This window comes from Centruroides vittatus, unplaced genomic scaffold (assembly GCF_030686945.1).
Source record: "Centruroides vittatus isolate TY-2023 unplaced genomic scaffold, ASM3068694v2 contig_1035, whole genome shotgun sequence".
Taxonomy (NCBI): Eukaryota; Metazoa; Arthropoda; class Arachnida; order Scorpiones; family Buthidae; genus Centruroides; species Centruroides vittatus.
In genome coordinates, this window is record NW_027120673.1 from 2,591,255 (window position 1) to 2,611,934 (window position 20,680).

Below are 20,680 nucleotides of genomic sequence, written 5' to 3' on the forward strand. Positions count from 1 at the left end.
TATCAAAACAATGTGATGCAGAGATGATAACAACAACCCTGGATGTGTTAGACAATACGTCAGCATCAACTGAGAGTTCGAACCTTGACACTGGTGCTTGTAAACAACAGATCGAAGTTAGAGTAAATTGGAAAAAGAGGAAGGTTTGTTGGTTGGGAAGATATCATGCATGGTCACTAAAATTCTGAATTGACAGGGAAAGGAAACAATGGACTAAATTAAGAGCACAGGGTTCTTGGTTCTGTTAATATCTCCCACTCAGAGTCAAAGGATGGTGCTGGGTAAACTTTCTGAAACAGATCTTTCCCATGACCTTTCTGTGCATTGTCCTTTCCTTGATGACATTTTAACACAAAAATATTTGGCTAGTGCTGGTACGACACAATGTTAAAAACATATGCTTTTCTTGGAAAACAGTGTGTTGCAGTCACGTGACAAAAAGACAATGTTAACTAAATTGTGATCGGTTAAAGTGTAACAGCTATCAATAGCATGGAACCCAGAAGCATCTCAACCAATTACCCAAAGCAAAAACCATTTAATGTGGAGCAGAGAATAGTGATTTGCCTAATGTTCGTTAATTGCCTTTCACTAAGGAGACTTATCAAATGTCCTGTGTATCGCTCTCGTTGAGTTATTGGAAGAGCTCAGAATAGGTTTCTAGTTTTGCTATGCAAGTTCTCCTTATAGCCTAAGGGGTAAAGACAATTTAGTCATTGGCAACAGAGGTGGAGTGAGTTTTCAGAGCTTAAAAAGTTAAATGTGTTAGCTAAATTCATTCTTTAATAAATTTACCCTTCTTTCTATTTCACACATTATACATATACTATTCTTTAATTCTTTCTTTTTCTTATACTTAATATCCTGACCTCATTTATTTCTGCTGCTTTTTTAAGATTTATTAGTATAGTTTTTCTTTTCATTATTATTGAACTGAACTATATTATCATGCTTTTAATAACTTGATAACAGAATATAACACTTTGAAATATATTTAAAGTAAGTATATAATCTTTCAAGTTTTATTAAGTTATATGAAACTAGCAGATGAGCCCAGCGTTGCTCGGGCAAAGATTAAGATTAATAGATTATAGCCGATCTTACCTGTTTTCAGTGGGTGCAAGAATTAGATGAGACTAATTAGAGAATTTTTAGATCTCTGCTTACCACACTGGAATAACGATAATTAAGGCTCAATGCAACCACTAACCGGTTCATAGTACCACTAACTGATGAATAACAAATGTTTCCGTAATCCCTCCTGTGTTCTTCTTCAGGTTTAGTTAATTTCAAAAATAAACTGGAATTTTCAGAATCATTCATAAATATAAGTTTGAACATAAAATCGAACATTAACCCTCTCTCTCTCCTACGGGAGGAATTTCCAAAAATCCCTTTTTAATGTGCATTCTCATGGCATACCCTATTAAAATGCAGTCAAAAACACACAATATCACATTTAAAATAGTACAGTAGAAGTTGTTCTTCAGGTTAAGCTTTAATCCTCTCCCTCTCCACTGCAGGGGGAAATTTTGAAAAATCCCTTCTTAGTGTGCATTTTCATGACGTACCCTAACTGTGTACCAAATTTTACCTCTTTAGGTTCAGTGGTTTGCTTTGGGCGATGATGAATCAGTCAGGACATGTAATTTTATATATATATAAATAAATGGTTGAAGCTGAACAGATTTAAACTCAACTTTCTATAGTCTTTGTCATCTTTTAATTAGTGTGTAATGTGATGTAATAATGTTTTAACAAATAAAATTTTTTTTTAACTTATTGGGGATTATTATACATAAAATTTAAAATATATTAAATAGAAAACATAGAAAGATATTCTAACTTACTGTATCATTTGGTATAACTGGATATATGCTACTTTTTTCTAAGATGGGATGTCGTCCATTTTTAATTATTAGTTTATCAGTAAATTCTGGCATAACTTCATATTATTTAAAAGAAAATAATATCAGTAAATATTAACTTTTTATTTAAAACTACATAAAAATATGAAATTCTATATATAATTATTATTTATTAAGCAAATTTTATTTTATTTTAAAATAAAAATACCATGTTAAAAATAAGTAATATAAATGATAGAATATTTTATTTTAAGTAAACAGGATTCAAACAGAAAAAGCAATGCATTTCAAATAAATATGTGCAAATCTAATTAAAATCAATATGTCAATTTTTTCAAATTCTGGGACACTTATAAAAAATTTAGAAGTACAGTAGTGTCTCATACTTCAAATTTAATTCATTCAAAATGCCATTCAAACTATGAATCAATGGAAAGTGAATTATTCCATTTCCAGATTCTAAACAATTCCCATTTCAATAAATTTAAAACAGCAAATATACACAATTTCAGATAAAAATTAATAGTAAATTAAAACAACTTTTAGAACATCCAATAGGTGTTTGCCAAGGGTGAACCCTTAAGTCCTCTGTTATTTATTTTATTCATCAATGATCTTCCTGATATTTTTATTTATTCAGAATACTCTGGATTCCTCTTGAATGATACAGATTAATTACATTGTTTATTGTATGCTGACAATAAACTGTTGCTGGCTGACTCCAGAGCATCAGTTCAAAATAAGCTAATTTTAATGCATAAATATTTGGGAAAAATGGTCTTATAATAAATATTCAAAAATCAAAAAGAATTGTTTTACATAATGGTGGAAAACTTCATAAATCTAATAAAATTTTTATCAATAAAAATGAAGTGGAATTTGTTTCCCATTTAAATTATTTAGGTCTTCACTTTTCTTCTTCAGAAAATTTTAATATTTATTTAAAACACACAACTTACAATTCAGTCAATTGCTGATATTACAAAAAAAGAAACTGAATTCAATAAAAACCAATTTAAATTATTTGATGCCTTTTTAAAATCAAAATTGGCATATTTGATCCCAATTTGGAGTCTTGATCTTCTGATAGAACTTGAAAAAATATAGTTAAGGTAATTTAAACACCTTTATAAATTAGAATGATTAATCCCTGGACTGATTTTAAGACGAATTGGGCAGAACACCAATGGAAATTAATATTACACAAAATATTCTAAAATAATACCTTTACTTTTTCAAGATTTGCTTTGTTGTGTTTATAATTTATGATTAAAGACTGAAAACTTTACTAAGAAAAACTGGGCTGCCACTGTTCATAAAATATTGAATGAATTGGGATATTACTTTATATTTTGAAATCAATCACTTCCTCAACTAAAAACTTACTTAAACAAAATAATTGAAGTTAAAATAGTCCAATTGTGGAATCATGATCTGTCTTACACATTAAAGTATCAAGGAACTATTTACAATACAACATTTGGTTAGAAAACTCAGTATTAACTAAATTATGACTTAAGATATTTTGTCAAATGAAGCTACATCTGAATAAATTCTGAATCATAATAAGGGCCATTATTTGGATATTTCTAATAATAAACGTCCTTACTGCAAAAGTACTGTTGATTGTATTGACTCAAATTTTCACTTCATGTGTTGTGTTATCCCAGATAAAAAGTAGAATTCTAGGTGAAACATTTAAATTGATTCATGTTGACAATTTATATAAAATGACTCTTTTTAACTTATATTCCTTTTTTTGCTATTATTTGTAATGAAAACTATGTATTATTTAATTTTTGTATTATGTGAATCTTATTAATTTCTTATTCATCTTTTCCCCAATTGTATGATTGAAAAATAGTGTCGATGATAGTGATGCTATACTTAATTCAACATATTGCCCTTGGTATTTGCATATTCTAAGCCTTCCTACGCAATTGAACATTATCACAATGAATACACCTTTAAATATTAAACGTATTTTACTTCAACTGAGAATTAACCAATACTCCTTAATTGCAAATACAGTAGAGAGTCGTTAATCCGAATCAATTGGGGACTGGGGTTGTTCGGATTAGTGATTTGTTCGGATAACCAATTATGTATGAAAAAATATATTAACCTGTCTGATGTTCAAATTTTTCTCCGTTGCATGTCGCTTCATGTTGAATTTTCGTCAATTTTAAGCCTAACAAAAATTTTTATAATAATCGAGGCTATTGTATCGTTAAAAATTATTTCTTTATTTTATACAAACAAAATAAATATATTGAAGAATATAAAAACATGAAAATTATACTTTAGAAGTAAATCTAGTATCAAAAACGTTTGATTCAGCATGACACAGTTCAACTGAAAATCGTTCGGATAACTGGCGATTCGGATTACCGGGGTTCGGATTAACGACTCTCTACTGTAATACATATATAGACTTTTCAAGATCCTGTTATTGGTGTAATTCCAACACTTTCTCTGCATTTCATCTTCTCAGAGACTGTACTGCTTTGTAAAACTACCAACAAAAATTTCAAACTTTAGACATAATTTCTACAAATGATATTTTAAATTATAGATCCAATTTGGGCAATCTATCAAAAACGAATATGTATAAAATTGCTAATTTTTTTACTCAAATTATTAACGATTTGAATGACTATTATACGAAATGACTATATGTTGAAGTTATTTATTAATATCTATATAATTAGTTTAATGTTTTTACTTATTGTTTTTTGTACTTTAATCAACTCCCCCTGTAATAAGGTCTCCTTATTATGAATAAATATTATTATTATTATTATTATTATTATATATATTAAGTATATATGATGAATATTTTAGCTCAATAGATTCTTGTCTCATACATAAATTTATTTTATTTTTCACAAATAAAAACTTAATTTTTGTAAAATAAATTGACTTAATAAGAAATAAAACAAAAACTGACTTCAATACTTAAAAAAATAGAATGTAATAGTCCAGATAACAGTAAAAAAAATCCAGCAGTTTAGGCTTAATAATTTGAGTTTTAATTATATATGCATATTTTTGAATACTTCTATAAAATGCAATTCATATGTAGTGTTGCATTGTAACCAATTAACAAGATTGCCTGTTTTATCACTGGATATATCTAAATGCATTATCCAATTACAGAATTTTCATTACATTTCAGGCAATGCTGGATGCTTTGGCTAGAAAGTATATAAACTTTGAAACAGAAGAATTTTAAGTTAGACAGATATTTTAAGTAAATTATTTCATTTTGGAAAATATAAATTATTTAAAACATTTAAAATTATTATTTACACAATTTAAAATAAAAAAGCTAATAATATAAAAATTATTGTTACCCCATTCAAAAACTGTTGAACAGTAAGCAAATGATACCATCATATCTAGAAATGAAACTATATCAGCCAATTTATATAAACAGCTTATTTCTCCTTTTAAATCTTTTAATAGTTGATTTATAATGCTGAAATAAATATATTTAATCAGATTTATAACTATTTTAAAAAATGTTTAATTATAAAAGTATATTATGAAATACATTTATATGCTAAATTTAAATGCAATTATTATTTGTTTGAAAATTAAAAATAATTAGAAATTTCAATGGAAATAATTAATAATAAGTCACATTTTTACGTAAGTATTACTATTATATGCTTTCATCAAAATGAAGTTAGTTTTATTAGTTGTATATATGTTATGGGCATTACAAACAATGCCTGGCCATTATGAATAATGACAATTAACCTTGGGTATTATAATAAATTTCATGTTCTTTATCATAATTTATCACATTGGTCAATATGAATATCACTATCATATGTCAGGCAAAGTGATGATAATGATACTTTGATGAGTGATCATCCAACAAAATATTAAATTTTTTATAACAAACCAAAATGACATTTCAAATGTTTCCTTTGAGTTGAAAATTATATAATTTTATTAATAATACTTTTTGTTAACAATAGTTTAATTAACACAGTTAATAATATTTATTTTAAAAAATATTCCAGTTTGTAAGTGAAATTTTCAAAATTATTTTGTTGAATGTTATGTGCAAAGTAATTGCCAAAGTTAACTCTATTTAATAATGATTGTATTTATCAGTATGTAGTATGTGTTGATTAATAGAGTTTAATGTAATAAATACAGTTTATTCCATTTAAAATACATAAGAAATTTTTGATTAAAGTTATTAACTAAAAACATAGACAATAAATTTTTGAGGGTGCAGCCGCTTTATTGGACCAAATCTCAAAGAAACCAAACTAATAAATTAATACATAATTTAATTGCTCAATTGGGACAGTAGCAGAAAGAAATTTAGCAATTTTTCATATATTTTAATAATAATCTGAAAATATGTAGGCACTATGTACAGTACACTAATGTCGTACAGGCCTAATGGTCAGCAGAGACAAAGCGATTTTGTCTTTTGCTTGAGCAGTTCAGTTTTTCCAGAGGAGGTCAGCATAGTGGGATGTATCACACAGAGATTTCGTCTGAGGCGGACCTGAATGCAAGTTAGTGACCCTGCTCTGGATTGGACAAGACGATCCCCTTAAAAGTGAAGGGACAAAGATTGCCGTACAATTTTTCGAGGTCTCTTGACTGAGATGGAAAGCAACTAGAGTTCCCTTGGAAGGTATTGTATGCATAATTACATCTAGATTCAGACAGCAGCCATCCAATTGTTGAGATCACCATCGAGCTGGTGGATTCTACGGACACTCCCACCAAAGTGGCCCATGTCCAAGTAAAGGAAACTGCTCAAAGGAAGACTGTAAAATGACATTTGGATGAACCCTTTTCTTTCTAAAGGGTTAGAACATATTCTAAGTTAGTTAGAATATGTTCTAACTAAAAAGAAAGAAAGGAAAAATTGTTTGATCAGGAATGGATTGCATGGTCAACCCTTGTGTACGTCACTACTAATATTTGGCAACACTAGCATTATGTGAATCAGTAATCTATCGTCATGAGTCTGGCAAATTTATAGTACAAATATTTTCTGTATTTTGGTTTAATAAAGTGTTAAAATAGGTACCTAATTATTATTTTTATCTACTTATTTATTTATCTACATATTACATATTTTATTATAGAATTTATTATTTGTTTGTTTAATTGGGGCAGCCGCTTAATTGGGCCAAAATGGATTAGTCCCGATGTGTTCCAATTAAACGAAATCGACTGTATACCTGTTGGGTCGTTCCCAACGGTTCGGTATTACTAGCAATTACCACGTCTGTATCACATAAAAACATAGTCTTTATTCACCGGTAAAAGTACAGTTGATACATCCGACTACAATTACGAATACTGTATGACTTTGGTGCGGTAAATACGTGAAGAACTTGGGAGCGTAGCTAACTACCTGTGGACGCCGGGACGGCTGGCTCAGGAATGCCATTTTCTTTTGTCTTACTGTCCTCCTACGCTCCCTCTGGCCTTTTTACCACCTTACAGTAATTAATCCGCGACCGTTTTTACAAGAATAAGTTCGCAACGCAACATACCTATATTTATTACATTATAATAACCATATAATATGAGTGACTTTTCTTAAAATACTTGGAAATAATTCACAATAATAAATAATTCTTAACAAAAAAGTGGACCCTTTTTTTTGAAAATCAAATTGCCCAAAAGGAATGTAGCTTTATGCATAATTCTGGTCAATTTCATAAAATAATCAATATTTATCAGGTTGTGTAGCTATTTTAGTCATTATTCATAATGGCTGAGCATTATGAATAATGACCTATTAATTACTTCACCCATAACATATATGTCCACTATCCAAATCCAGATGTAAATATACATCTGGATTTGGATAGTGGATATATATGTTACGGGTGTCTGGGCTAAATCAATATGTATATTTACATCTGGATTTAGCCCAGACAATCCTGAAATGAGGCAATGCTTGAAGTCAGGTCTAGGATTGAAAATTGGAATTGGATATTTTAATAGAAAAAAAATGAAAAAAATTTTTGAATCAATCCTGAAGACAGGATTTTTTCTGTGTAAGACACCTGGTAACATTTAGGGACAACTGGGTCAGGTGCATAGAACATTCTAGTTGGCATCATGTAGTTTAATGTGAAAACAGATATGAGATTTTTAAAATTTTGAATTGGTCACATTCTTTGGTAGCCATTTTAGCATATAAGAGAATGAATCCAGGACTACTCAGTGGTATTGCTTGGGGTAAAAATGAAGAAGAAAGTTGTCAAAGAAGATGAAAATAAAGTTGAAGGTGAAGTTATAAAGGAGAATAGGAAGGGGATGAAAAAAAGGAAGGCCCATGGACAACTATGCCACATTTGTTGAGACAAAACAAAATACAGATCATAAAATAAAAACATATATGAAAAATATGTACAATCCCTCAAACATTGAGGTTTTCATATACAGAATTCAACATTTAACATAAATATAGGTTACCAAAATAAATACACATTATTTAAATAAAACATATATACAAAATATTTTCAATTTTTCAAACTTTGAGATTTCTATTTACAATAAATAATACCTATCATAAAAGTAGATTGCAAAATACATAAGAAATTTTTGAATAAAGTTATTAACTAAAAACATAGACAATAAATTTTTGAGGGGGCAAGGCCCCAAAATGTCCCATGGCTCTGAATTGTAATTGAACATTTACAACAGTAATTATATTATTTAATTTTTTCATAAGTATTCATACATTCTTGATTTTAATAATAAAATATAAGGTAAACAAAGTTTAAATAGGCTTAGTCAAAACAATAATATTAATGGTAATAGTAATAAATTTGTTGATTTTCCACATATAGTTAGTTTATTTGAGAAAACAAGACAGATTTTTAATAATTATATTGGCACCCTACAGCAAAAATTATCTCAACAGTTATCATTTTAAAAAAAAATAATTTTTCAAAAGAAAGATAGTCATAGGGAAATGCTGGAGAATGGAGTGATTTACAATGTAAGATTGACTGTCACAACAATTAGAAATTTTTGAGTCATATATTCAAAAATTTGGTGACTTGGGTGGACATGAAATGTTCAATAATTCAATAGGAAAAAAACAGTTATTTAGAAAAAAATTTTTATGTTGTCAAATGGAACTTTGAACCATGAAAATGTGGCTGTCTGCCATTTTGTTGTTTATAATTATACTGTATATAGAATAAGAACTCCTTTCTTCTTTCCTATAATTCTTCTTCCTTCCGCTTTTAACCCTTTCCTGTCACGTGACAGGAACTGTAATATCGGATAAACACACACCCAAATGCCATTAAGAATGGGTTACAACTAGTGGCGCCATCTCTTGCACCAACCAGTAATTAAATTTTAGATTTAATTTAAAATAAACTGGAAAAAAGAATCGGCCCGAAGTGGGACACGAACCCGCAACTCCCGCTTACCGTGCAGTTGCGTTGCCAGTTACGCTACCCGGACCTTCGTTTCAATCTCCCCTTCCAGCATATGCAAGCCAACAGACCATCGACAGCTGTTATGGCGCCGACTGGAGACGCCTCCGCGCTCTCGGCCCACAATCTCCCTACAGGCAGCTCAGTCGGCCATCAGAATGATGGCCGACTGAGCTGCCTGTAGGGACTGAGCTGCCTGTAGGGACTGAGCTGCCTGAATGATGGCCGACTGAGCTGCCTGTAGGGAAAGAAGGATTTCCAAAACAGTGTTAGAGCAAGATCAGAAACAGTGTTATATGTTATATGGGGGATTTCCCCAATTTTGAACTGTGTTGTAAAAGTGCTGTTTTGCACAAGGGATACTTGTATATTTAAAAAAGAAAAAGAAAAACCAAACACTTGAGTATGCAAATAAGTTTAAGTTGGAGATTGCTCTTGTAAGATGGTTCTTTTCTTAATATATTTATAACAAATGAAAAAATAGTGTATTAAGTTTCTGATTTATCAAATGTTAATAAAAATTGTTAATTACAAAAATTGTGTAACAGTATGTAAATAAGAATCGATATGGGTGTTGATTTTAGCCAGTTTAGATGTTGGCAAAACTTTGAGCTTGACTGATATATAAAGAATGCTTTTTACAAGTGATCTGTATGGACAGAAAATGTTTGTGTATGTATCAATGAACTATTATCAATTTTGAGGATATTTGAGCAATGAGCTGTTGATTTATAGTTGAAAAAAAGACACAAATAAAGCAAAAAAAAACTATCTTAAATATTTACTATCGTAATATTTGTGTATTGATGTGATCTTATTTACTATTTTATAGGAACTGATGAAGGATTTATAGAAAGGAAAAGCCCAAAATGCATATTTCCTAATTATTATTACTCAATGTGCTATTGTATATTATAAATAAACTAAAGGTTCTTTTGAAAGTCTAGCATGTGTTTTAATGTGTTTTCAATACAATTAAATGTTGTAAAATTAATATCAGTATTACATTTAAAATTATAAATATTATTATTAAACTTACATATTACTCATGAGATATATTTCATTCAAAGATTCCTTTATTCTATCTGAAAATTTTCAAAGAGAAAAGAAAATAATATTAAATGTTATGTTGTTAAATTTTTAAAAATCAAATTATAGTAACAAAAATATGTAAAAAATATAAAATATTGAATTAATTAATCTAAGTTTAAAAATTATTTTAAAAATGTTTCCAAGTAAAATAAGATTTACAGTATTTATAAATTTCAAAGTTTATAAATTGAAAGAATTTATTAGTAACTTTACATCAGCATTTAATAATAGATATTATAATAATTGAATTTTTGCTTGTTTTTATAATTTCTAAGTACTGTATTTCCTTAATTTACTTCTAAGATGACAGCATCTTAGAATTAGATTCAATTATTATTAAAACGTTCATCAAACCAGAAAATCAATGTAATATAATGTTGATTAAATCAATGTTATACTGCTACCTTTTCTGGTTTGATGAGTCTGGTTTTCTGTCTTAATCTTAATATCAATCCAGTTCTTAGTCATTACTAATATTTATTTTTACAGTAAATCAAAGATTGCAAGATGCACTATACACAAACTTAGATTTTATGATTTTTTAGAGAGAAAAATTTTTAAATAATAAATTTCATTGATTTGTTAAGTTAAGAAAATAACACAGATGCCAAGAAACAGGTAATATTTAGGAGTTATCCTATGCTATTCTGCATATACAATAACTTTTTATTTTAATGCTGATCATAATGTCATCTTGAAGGTATTTAAATGTATAAGGAGTTTAAATAAAATATTCATTACTGTCAAAGCTCACTTAAACTAATGTGACTGTGAGCAATATAGCTGAAAGTATCTATTATTGATGCATAATGCATTACATGGTTCTTTCACAATGACTTCTGGTTGTTGTTTTAAATTTTAAATTCAAGATGCAATATTATGTAAAATGTGAAAATCACAAAGCAAAATTTCCAAAATCATTCAAACTATTTATTTTTTCAGAATGTGTAATAATTCTCTAAAGACAATCCAATTGAAAATTAAAACTTTCATAATGAAATGTCAATTTTTGTTGACCATAAAATTACTCAAAACTTGCATCAAATCCATCATTTTGTCATCATCCTACAAATTCTTTAGAGATCTGAAAAGATGGAATTGGATATTACAGAAGATGGACTAAAATAAATTATCAGTAAATTGCTAGAATAACTGTCAAAAAGTTTAGCATCAGAAATTATTGGCAGTATATTATTATGCAATAAAATGACAGAATTCAGTTATTAAAATAATCTCTAATGGATTTTTTGCTGCCTTAATTAGACTAATGGAATTATTTTTAGCTCAGACTATTGTAATTAATTAGTAAAACAACTGCAGATACTTTTAATTAAAAGCAATATTTACAAAAATTCTCAAATTACTCAGAATTTTATTTGAAATACAGTATATTGTGGATATTGTGGACAGTTCGTATCGAGAGATTTATACGTACGCGAACAAACATTATAAATAGAAACAAAAACTTATATATACAATTAAATATTCCTTTATTTCTCTCGGAACACGGTTCTTTTCTTTATTATTTACAAGTGATCCCAACTTGAGTATCCTCACTAGGGAAGAGGTCACCACTTATTCGCGTACAAGCGATAATGCACACGCGCACGTAACAAAAAAAAAAACTATACAACCAACTTAAAACTAAACTTATAACTATCTTAAAACTAATGAAATAGGGAAACGGATAGACTTAGGAAAGATATAAAGTATATAGAAATAGACAGAAAGTACCCAGGTTCCCAATCGATCGATACACTCGAGGAAGTACCCTTCCACAATGGTAGCCTTTCCTCCTCCTCCTTATTCGGCCGTTCGTCTTCGATAGTCTCCTATATTCTCGGCGCTCTCTGGCCCTTGTGCCTATTTTCCTCTGGCCTCGACGGTCCTGCAGCCTCCTTTCTTTCTCTCTTTCGAGTCTCGAACGCCGCCTTGCACCTCCGTTCCTCTTGAGGTCTAGCCAAAAAGTGTCCGTTCTTCTTACACTTAGTCCTCAGGGCTTCCTCTTTTCTTTTTGTCCACACTCCCAAATTTGTGGAAGTCCTAATACCCCCTTCTTTGTTTATCCCCTGGTTCTTAGAAGGGGTAATCCTCCCCCTCCGGCGATAACGGTTGATATATGACTTGCTTGAGACAAAGGAACGGAAATAAAGTAGAAATGAAGGAAGAAGAAAGAAAGAAAGAAAAATATATATATGTATATGTATTTATAACTTACAAACTATAAAAGAAACACAAAAAAAAACACAATATTGCTGACAGCCACAATATCATATATGATCAACACAAATAATGTATAAATATAATATGAATATAATAGTCTGGCTTTTACAGCTGATTTATTAAAGTTTACACAAAAGGGTAAATGAAATAGATCTATCACATTGGAAAGTTAAGAAATTTCCAGAGGTGCTGGTAGGACTGGGTGTAGATGTGCTGGTGCCAGGTAATCTAAATTTTTATTATAAAATTACAATTAAAACTTAACACTACGAGAATATGAGACCATAATTATTTTGAGGTCCCTAAATTTACGTAAAATTAAATAATTTAACAAAAGATCATTGTTTTTTTTTTTTATTTGTTAGTCCCAACAGGACTTTCTTTTGATTTTGAGAGAAGTTCCTGTCATTTACAAGGAAGATGTTAACTTTGATTCCAATTTAACAAGAATGATCCTTGTTGTTTCTTTCCTCAGGTGACCCAAATTGTCCCCACTGATTGGACTGAAATTGAATAGGGCAACCACAATAGAATAGTGCATGAAAATACAGTCAAAGAAGATGTTCATAGAAATGCCTTCATATGCTAGTGTTTCCCACCACTCCACTATTCTGCCTTCTGTCAAGTTCGATCTTGAGACCAACAGCTAAAAGAAAGAGTTTGTCCCAAAATCTCAAGCCAAGAAGAAAGAAATATTGAGGTAACAAGCTATGTACTTATGTAAACTCTCTCTCAAATAGAAAATGTTGATTTTTGGCCTAATGGATTGGATTTTTGATTTCTCTTTTCATAAGAATAAATTCTAAGAAAATTCTATATTAATTCCAAGTATCTGTGTTTTGCATATTTTTGTCTGATTTTATTTTAAAGTTTGTTAATAAATTTAATTTTTGTTCGATTAAGTTAGTTGACTGTCTCTTGCCCATTGCTCCATCATCTTACCCATTGAAATTCCCTCCTATAAAATCTGGAAGTTAGCTACAGAAATCCATTCACATCTTAGCCCACGTAATTGACTAGGTAGTGTCAGGAATTCTGATTGAAAGATCCATTTGATCTTTCAAAAGAATAAACAGCCATCAAAACTTGATGGGGTCAACCAGAGCCCCAGAAATTCACAACACACAAACTGAACTTAAAACATAGGTACAGTACCTATATAAGTGATACACCCTAGAAATCTTTGTTGGAGGGTTTACCTCATATTGCTCCTTTATCTAGAACAGTGGTCTCCAGAGTGGGATACACAAAGTGATACTTGGGGGTATGCCAAGTTTCCCTTCAAAATACTGTATGTGTGTCCTGTCTGCAGTCTGTTTAATCTTACAGTCATCCTCCTGAAGAAGTAGATGATCCCGATCACTTGTCATCATACATGAAAAAAATTCAAATTGTGGGTAGCTGGAAATTTAGCAGGAATTATGTATTTATAGTGGAAATTTAGAAAATTTTTCTGACATGTAAAAAATATGAGTAATTTATTCCATAAACATAGATTTTATATGTACATTTTTCTAATTTATTTGAAAAGTTTTATTGTAGATGCATGAAATTCATTTAGACCAGCATTCAGCAATTGATGGTCCACAAGAAAATTTGGATGGTCTGTGGAAAAATTTGAACATTGATCAACTGAAGGTTACACAAAGTATTATGAAAGAAATGCAAAATGCTTAGTTGCTTTTTTTTTCACTCACTGATGGGTTTTATTCAAATCTAAAACCAAATACAAAGTAACTTATCAATAAATAATGAACAATAAACAATATTGTGAGTGCAATTGTCATCCTTCATGGAAAAGTGCTAAGAATCCATAAACTTATTTCAAACAAGCAGCAATGAACTTTAGGCTTGCATTAATTTGCTATAATTGAACAAGCAAGTTTCATATTAATGTAGTAAAATCAAACTTTTATGATCATTACTCTACAGATTTTGTATCTTTTACAAAAATTTATGATAGTGGTCCGTGGGATTCAAAATTGTGAGTTTAGTGGTCCATGAGGTCAGAAGGACCACTGGTTTAAAGGTTGCAGACCGCTGATTTAGACGCAACATTCCTTCCAATTCCTTGTCTAATATGTATTCAAGAACCCCAAAACAATAGATTTTATATTATAGTATATTATAGGGGGTACAACTTAAAATTATATTCATCTTAGGGGTACATGATCAAAAAAGTTTGGAGATCACTGATCTAGAATGTTTATTATTAATATACACATTGTATATATTAATTAATAACATGCATATTACAACAAATATAATATATATATATATATATATATCAGAAAGCTTAACCCAAACATGTTCTTATGTATCAATATTTTTTTAGTTTTGCTATTTTCTCAAGTGACTTGCAAAGGCACCTTTACAAAATTCAAATGCAAAATAATAGATTAAAACTAACTAAATCAAACTAACTGAATTTCAACTGGAAGCACTCATGCTAATGAACAAGAGAAGAGAATTTTGAGGAAAATTGAAAACAAAGAAATTACCATGGCTAAATCAAGTTCCCTATTACCAAATAAATTATTTTAATTCATAAACACACAGATATTATTTTTTGTATCCATTTTATACAGGGAAATAAGAAAACACTTTTATTCTATTAGTGTTAAGTATAATTCTTGATTATTTTAGGACATTTTATTCAGAGTTTTCTTAAAAGTACTTAAATATTTTTAATTGTGTTGATAAATATATATTTTAGGTAGCAGTTCATAAAAATTAAATAATAATTCAACTAAAAGCATACTTGTTTCAAATTCATAAAATAAACAATTTCCGATAAACATTATAATATTTTATTTTATTTATTTATGCATACTGGTAAAACCATGATGTGGGGGAAACAAACATAAAAACTACAAGATTAAACAACACATCTGTTAATACAAAAGAAATAGAAATAAATTTATACAACATTAATACATTAACTAAAAATAGTAATACAAATATTAAATTCATTCTAAACTTAAGTGGGAGAACTATCCAAAAAACAAAATAAATTAAAATAAATAAATTATTACCAGAAAACTAGACCAAATCTTAAATAAAAAATGAAAAATAATCAATTTAATCTCGATTCACAAAGCAGATAGTCTCCCACAATAAACATTACATTGAAATCTGATGAAAAATACAGTATTTTATAAGGAATGATCAAATTTAAAGATATCTTTCAAAATAAATTTGATGAAGTAGTATATGTTAAGATCTATGCTTGTGCAGTACATGACCAGACTTAAAATTTGAATTTGCACATGAACCTAGATGCCAGCAGGTGTCACATTTACTAGGAATATTCAGTCAGTGAGTACTGTTATTTCATTCCTTCCAAAACAAACTGCATGTTTGAAAAGAATAGTATATTATTTGTTGGACTTGACCAAGGGAGAGCAAAAAGCTGTAATATGCTTTCTCTGCATTAAAAGTGCCAGACCATCTGAAATTTACCAACATATGAAGGCTGTTTATGGGACAATTGTATATTTGCAGAAATTGTAAAGAAGTGTCATAGTGTATTCTTTCACCACACCAGTTTGTTTAAAAACAATACTCACACCCAAAATCAATCACCAGTGTGAAAGCTTCCAAAAAAGCAAACGTTTTCGATTCCCCTCCTGGGATCGATTCCCCTCCCTTCGTCAGGCTTAATTAGTTCTTTCCATTGGAACTGGATTTGAAGGTTTTTAAAAATTTAGAATGTTCCTTGCTTCCAAAAAATTTTTTAAATGGAAGGAATTTACGAGCCGCTTTGAATAATATTCAACCAATGGGGACACGTTGAGTGCACGTCATAATAAAATTATCCCCTAGTTATGATTATACTATTAATTAAGTCATGATTCGTCTTCCAATAAGCACTGCCATGTGGTAAAGAGATTCATTTCTTTTTTAAAATTAATGCATCCGGAGGGGATCCCAGGAGGGGAATCAAAAATGTTTGCTTTTTTGGAAGTTTTCACACTGGTGATTGGTTTTGGGTGTGAGTATTGTTTTTGAAGTGACATAGGTGTTTTCATAAAGAATGTGCGGCCATTGGCCATATCATTGTATAGTTATATTAATATTTTTATTTTATTTTAGATTTAAGATTTTCTTTGTCCTTTTGTCTTTACTATTCGAAGAATTCCTTCTTTAATCCCTTTTTACCATTGGGTGGGATTGCCGTTTCAGGAAAGTAATGTCCTGAAACAAATGAAGTAAGGAGACCGAAGGGATTAGCAAGTGCAGGAGAAAGGTTATTGGAAGGCAGATTTCAGTAAGAGAGGTCGGTCTGAAGTGAGCTCTGGATTTGCGAGCAAAGAGATCGGAGGCTAGACATTCTTGTGGATGAGATCAATGTTCCTGTGTTAAAGAATAAAAAGTGAGATGTTGAGAAGATAAAAATACCAGAAATGCATAATAAGCTGAAGCAGAGGACAAGCTTAAGAAAGACGGTAGAACTTGGATGATTAACAAAAAACAGCAGTCCATCCAAGACCACGTGGCAAGCAGAACATTCCCGGGTATTTCCATCTTCCTCTTGTTCTGTTCCTAATTATCTATCTTCCTTTCTCCTTATAGTTTGTACGTAGGTTAAGTCTTAGATATAAGTCTCTTCGTGTATAACTTTGTTGTGACTTGAATACCCGATTTTCATCCACTCGAGAAGTCCAATTATTGTATGTGTAAAAGAACCTTATATCGCCTGTAAGTTGGGATCTATGTAACAAGAACCAGTTCGACAAGTGAAATAAAATTGATCTGTATTATACGTGTATAATTGATTGGTAATTTATGTTTTCTGTTTGCGGAACGACATATCACCTCACTATAAACATCACAAATGGATAAATTAGCAGAATGATGTACAGGTTAGCCAAATGATTTTTCAGATTGGTGAGAAAGTTTGAGATTGATGAACTGAATCAAGCAACTTGCAGGATTACTATAAATGCATCAATGAGAAAGTTGGCATTTTCTAAGGAAGTGAACAGAACATTATAAAGGAAAGACTAGAGAAAAATATGCACACAACAGGTATCCCAAGTATTTGTCACCAGAGCAGAATTAAAATGGAACTCTGACACGTTTGATCCAATATTACTATGAGGAATCAGACTCTGTTACACATTGTTGCTGATGATAAATCATCACTTCAAACCTGAAGCAAAGAAAGATAGCAAGCAGTAGAAATATCTGGAATTTCCATCTCTAAAAAGATTCAAGACTATTCCATCCATTGGCAAGATCATATTCACTTTATTCTTTGATTAACATAGCCCTTTATTACTTTATTTATGGATTTCCTCCTAAAAGGAAAGAGCATCAATGCTGCAGCTTACTCTGACACACTGTCATCTGAGAACATCTGTCAAGAACAGTGGCACAGCAAGCTCAGCAATGGCATCATTCTTCTACATAACCATGCTTGTCTCCACTTACATCAAAGGATACCAAAAATCTGCTTCAAAAATGTTGCTGAAAAGTGTTTGAACACACTTCCCTTTACAGCCTTGATTTAAGCCCTTGTGATTCTCACATTTTCAGTCCTCTTTAAAAAAAACAACTAAAACAACACCTCTATGTATTAGACAAAGCATTTAAACAGACTGGCTCAGTTCCCAGAGAAAGGACTTCTTCCAAGAAGGCATTAATTGTCTTGTTTCTCAGTGGAACAATGCTGTTATAACTATGGAAATTATGTGTAAATATCCAAGTAAAAAAAAGTGTTTTCAATAAAAGATACCTTTTCATTTGGCTATTTCTTATAATTTAAAATACAATACAATATAAAAACTTTATATAATTATTTTAATATTTTTTTAATTGTTCACATGCTTGTGTAAAACAATATTGCTATTTCTTACCTTTTACAACAAACACTTATACAATTTTAATGCACTGATATGTTGATATGTTAACATAAAGGATAAAAATCCCTCAATCATTTAAATGAATTAATATATAAATTTGGAACACATACATAAAATAATTATGATTATTGATTATTACACGAATTAAAACTTTAAAAACCTACAAAAAGATTATAAAAATTTAACTTACCATTTAACTTTATCTGTTTTTCCATATATGAAAAGAATGAATTAAAATAAATTAAAACATATTTCACATTTTTGTAAATGTTTGTCTGATGGCAATAATTATTATTAATTTTTTGAAGACAAAGTCCTTCCCAAAAAGTCCGTACATCACCAGTTCCTGTTTTTAAAAATGTTTATATTTTTAATTGGATAGATGTTTGTTTTTTTTAAAAGACTGTTTGGCAGCCAGTAGCCTAAAAGAAAAGGTCAGTCACCAAAAGTGTAATGTCTGGAACACAAAGTTAATGAATGGTGGTTCCTTTTTTTGGGAAGGACTTTGTCTTCAAAAAATTAATCATATTTCACATATTTTCGGTATTATTATATTTATAATAAAAATAATAATAATAAACTTTCAATAAATGACAATAAAATTTGCTTAAATTTTATAAAATAACAAGTTTTCTTATAAGTAAAATAATTGTCAGAAATTATAAAACTATTTTATTTGCTATTTGATTATTTCTATGTAAATAGTCTGTTGGTGCCAAGAGCTTGCAACCAGAAGTTATATGTTGTATCGTTTCTGGCAGAATGTGGCATTTTCTGCAAGAGTCATTTGCTAGTGACGTATCCTTCAAAATGTGTTTTCTATAGTTTTTAGTGTTTATCACCTGATCTTGAATGGCAATCATAAAACACTCAGTATCTCCAGACAGCCCTGGCATGACTGCCTGAAATGCTTTTTGGGCCCAGGACTCTTTAGTGGTGTCTATGTTATTTTTGTGTTGAGCTATGTCCAGGTGCTCACAAGGGGAATCCAGCAGGTTGTCCTCATTGATTTTGACGAAATTTTGTGGACATGTAATATTTGCTCATACTTAAACTCTACCAAAGCTGCAGGACCCATTATTCAGGCATTCTTGATAAAAACAATTAAGCATTCATGGCATGTTGTGATTAGTTAAGGGCTTGCATGAAGAGTGTTAATATGTGGGTTTGAATCCCATATGATAAAATATTTTTATTTTTATAATTTAATCCTGTTGTTAAATTTGTTATGTATAGTTTTTAAAGTCATTGAAAATTTATTTTTTTATTTTGATAATTCCATATTTAGAAAATATATATAACATTATGATCACATTTTGTATTGTTTAATGTAATATAAGTTCTTATATTATACCTTTCAATACATTTATATTACATTTCATATGTAAGGATAGGAAGATAATATAATAAGCAACTCAACACCATTCATATTCTTTCCAGCAAAAAAGATATATATACTGTAGATAATATTTTAATATTTAAGATAGACTTAATCTAGTCAGGAATAAAACTAGATGAAGATTATGCTTTCTGCCTGGACAGTTCAGTTTTACCAGCAAGTTAAGGGCATTGCTAGAGTTCATTGGGTGAGTCCCTTTGATGTAGAAAGGGAAGTGATCAAAGTTGACAGCTAGGATTCTCTTTTCATTTGCCAGTGATTCCAATGATGGACAGTATAAAGAAAACCATTAAGAATGCCAGAAATATTTTTATAGAAGACTTTTTGCTTATACTGTATTTAGTTTGTGAGATATGGATATTCCTATTGTATCAATGAGCACTGGTGCACTGTAGCTATCTCCTGAAAACCGATAGAGAAATAACCAATCGTGAAGATACTATTAAAATACTCTTTCTAATTTGTTAATATCCCTGTTAGACCTGAGTCTGCAGATCTGGACAAACAAGAAAAAACTGACAAGTCGGCTTACAATTAAATGAATCTCTTTAATGAAAACAGTACTAAACAAGCAGAGGTTGCGTAAGACACTAACCTCACATAATGTGTCTCTCACATACAAAGAAATTTTTGCCTTCACTCTCTTTCCACCGCAACACTTGTTTCCTGCAATCTGTGGGATTCCCTTTTCCTCATGTTCTTGTGTAACAAATTAAAACTATAACATTAACAAGGAGAAGTCAATATGAACCCATGTTACTCACAGTACCTCTTTATAACTGG

General features: G+C 30.0%; 1 protein-coding gene across 1 annotated transcript in view; it reads right to left on the reverse strand.

The window, feature by feature from the left end:
* The window catches only part of LOC136969551 (mutS protein homolog 4-like), a 101,516-nt gene that overhangs the window by 16,017 nt on the left and 64,819 nt on the right, over positions 1-20,680 (reverse strand). Inside the window, exons 12-15 of the mRNA XM_067263765.1 lie at positions 18,689-18,701; positions 10,356-10,401; positions 5,225-5,349; positions 1,851-1,945 (exon numbers count right to left, since the gene is read on the reverse strand). Of these exons, the coding sequence (XP_067119866.1) occupies positions 1,851-1,945; positions 5,225-5,349; positions 10,356-10,401; positions 18,689-18,701 (279 nt within the window). The remainder of the gene's footprint in view (positions 1-1,850; positions 1,946-5,224; positions 5,350-10,355; positions 10,402-18,688; positions 18,702-20,680) is intronic.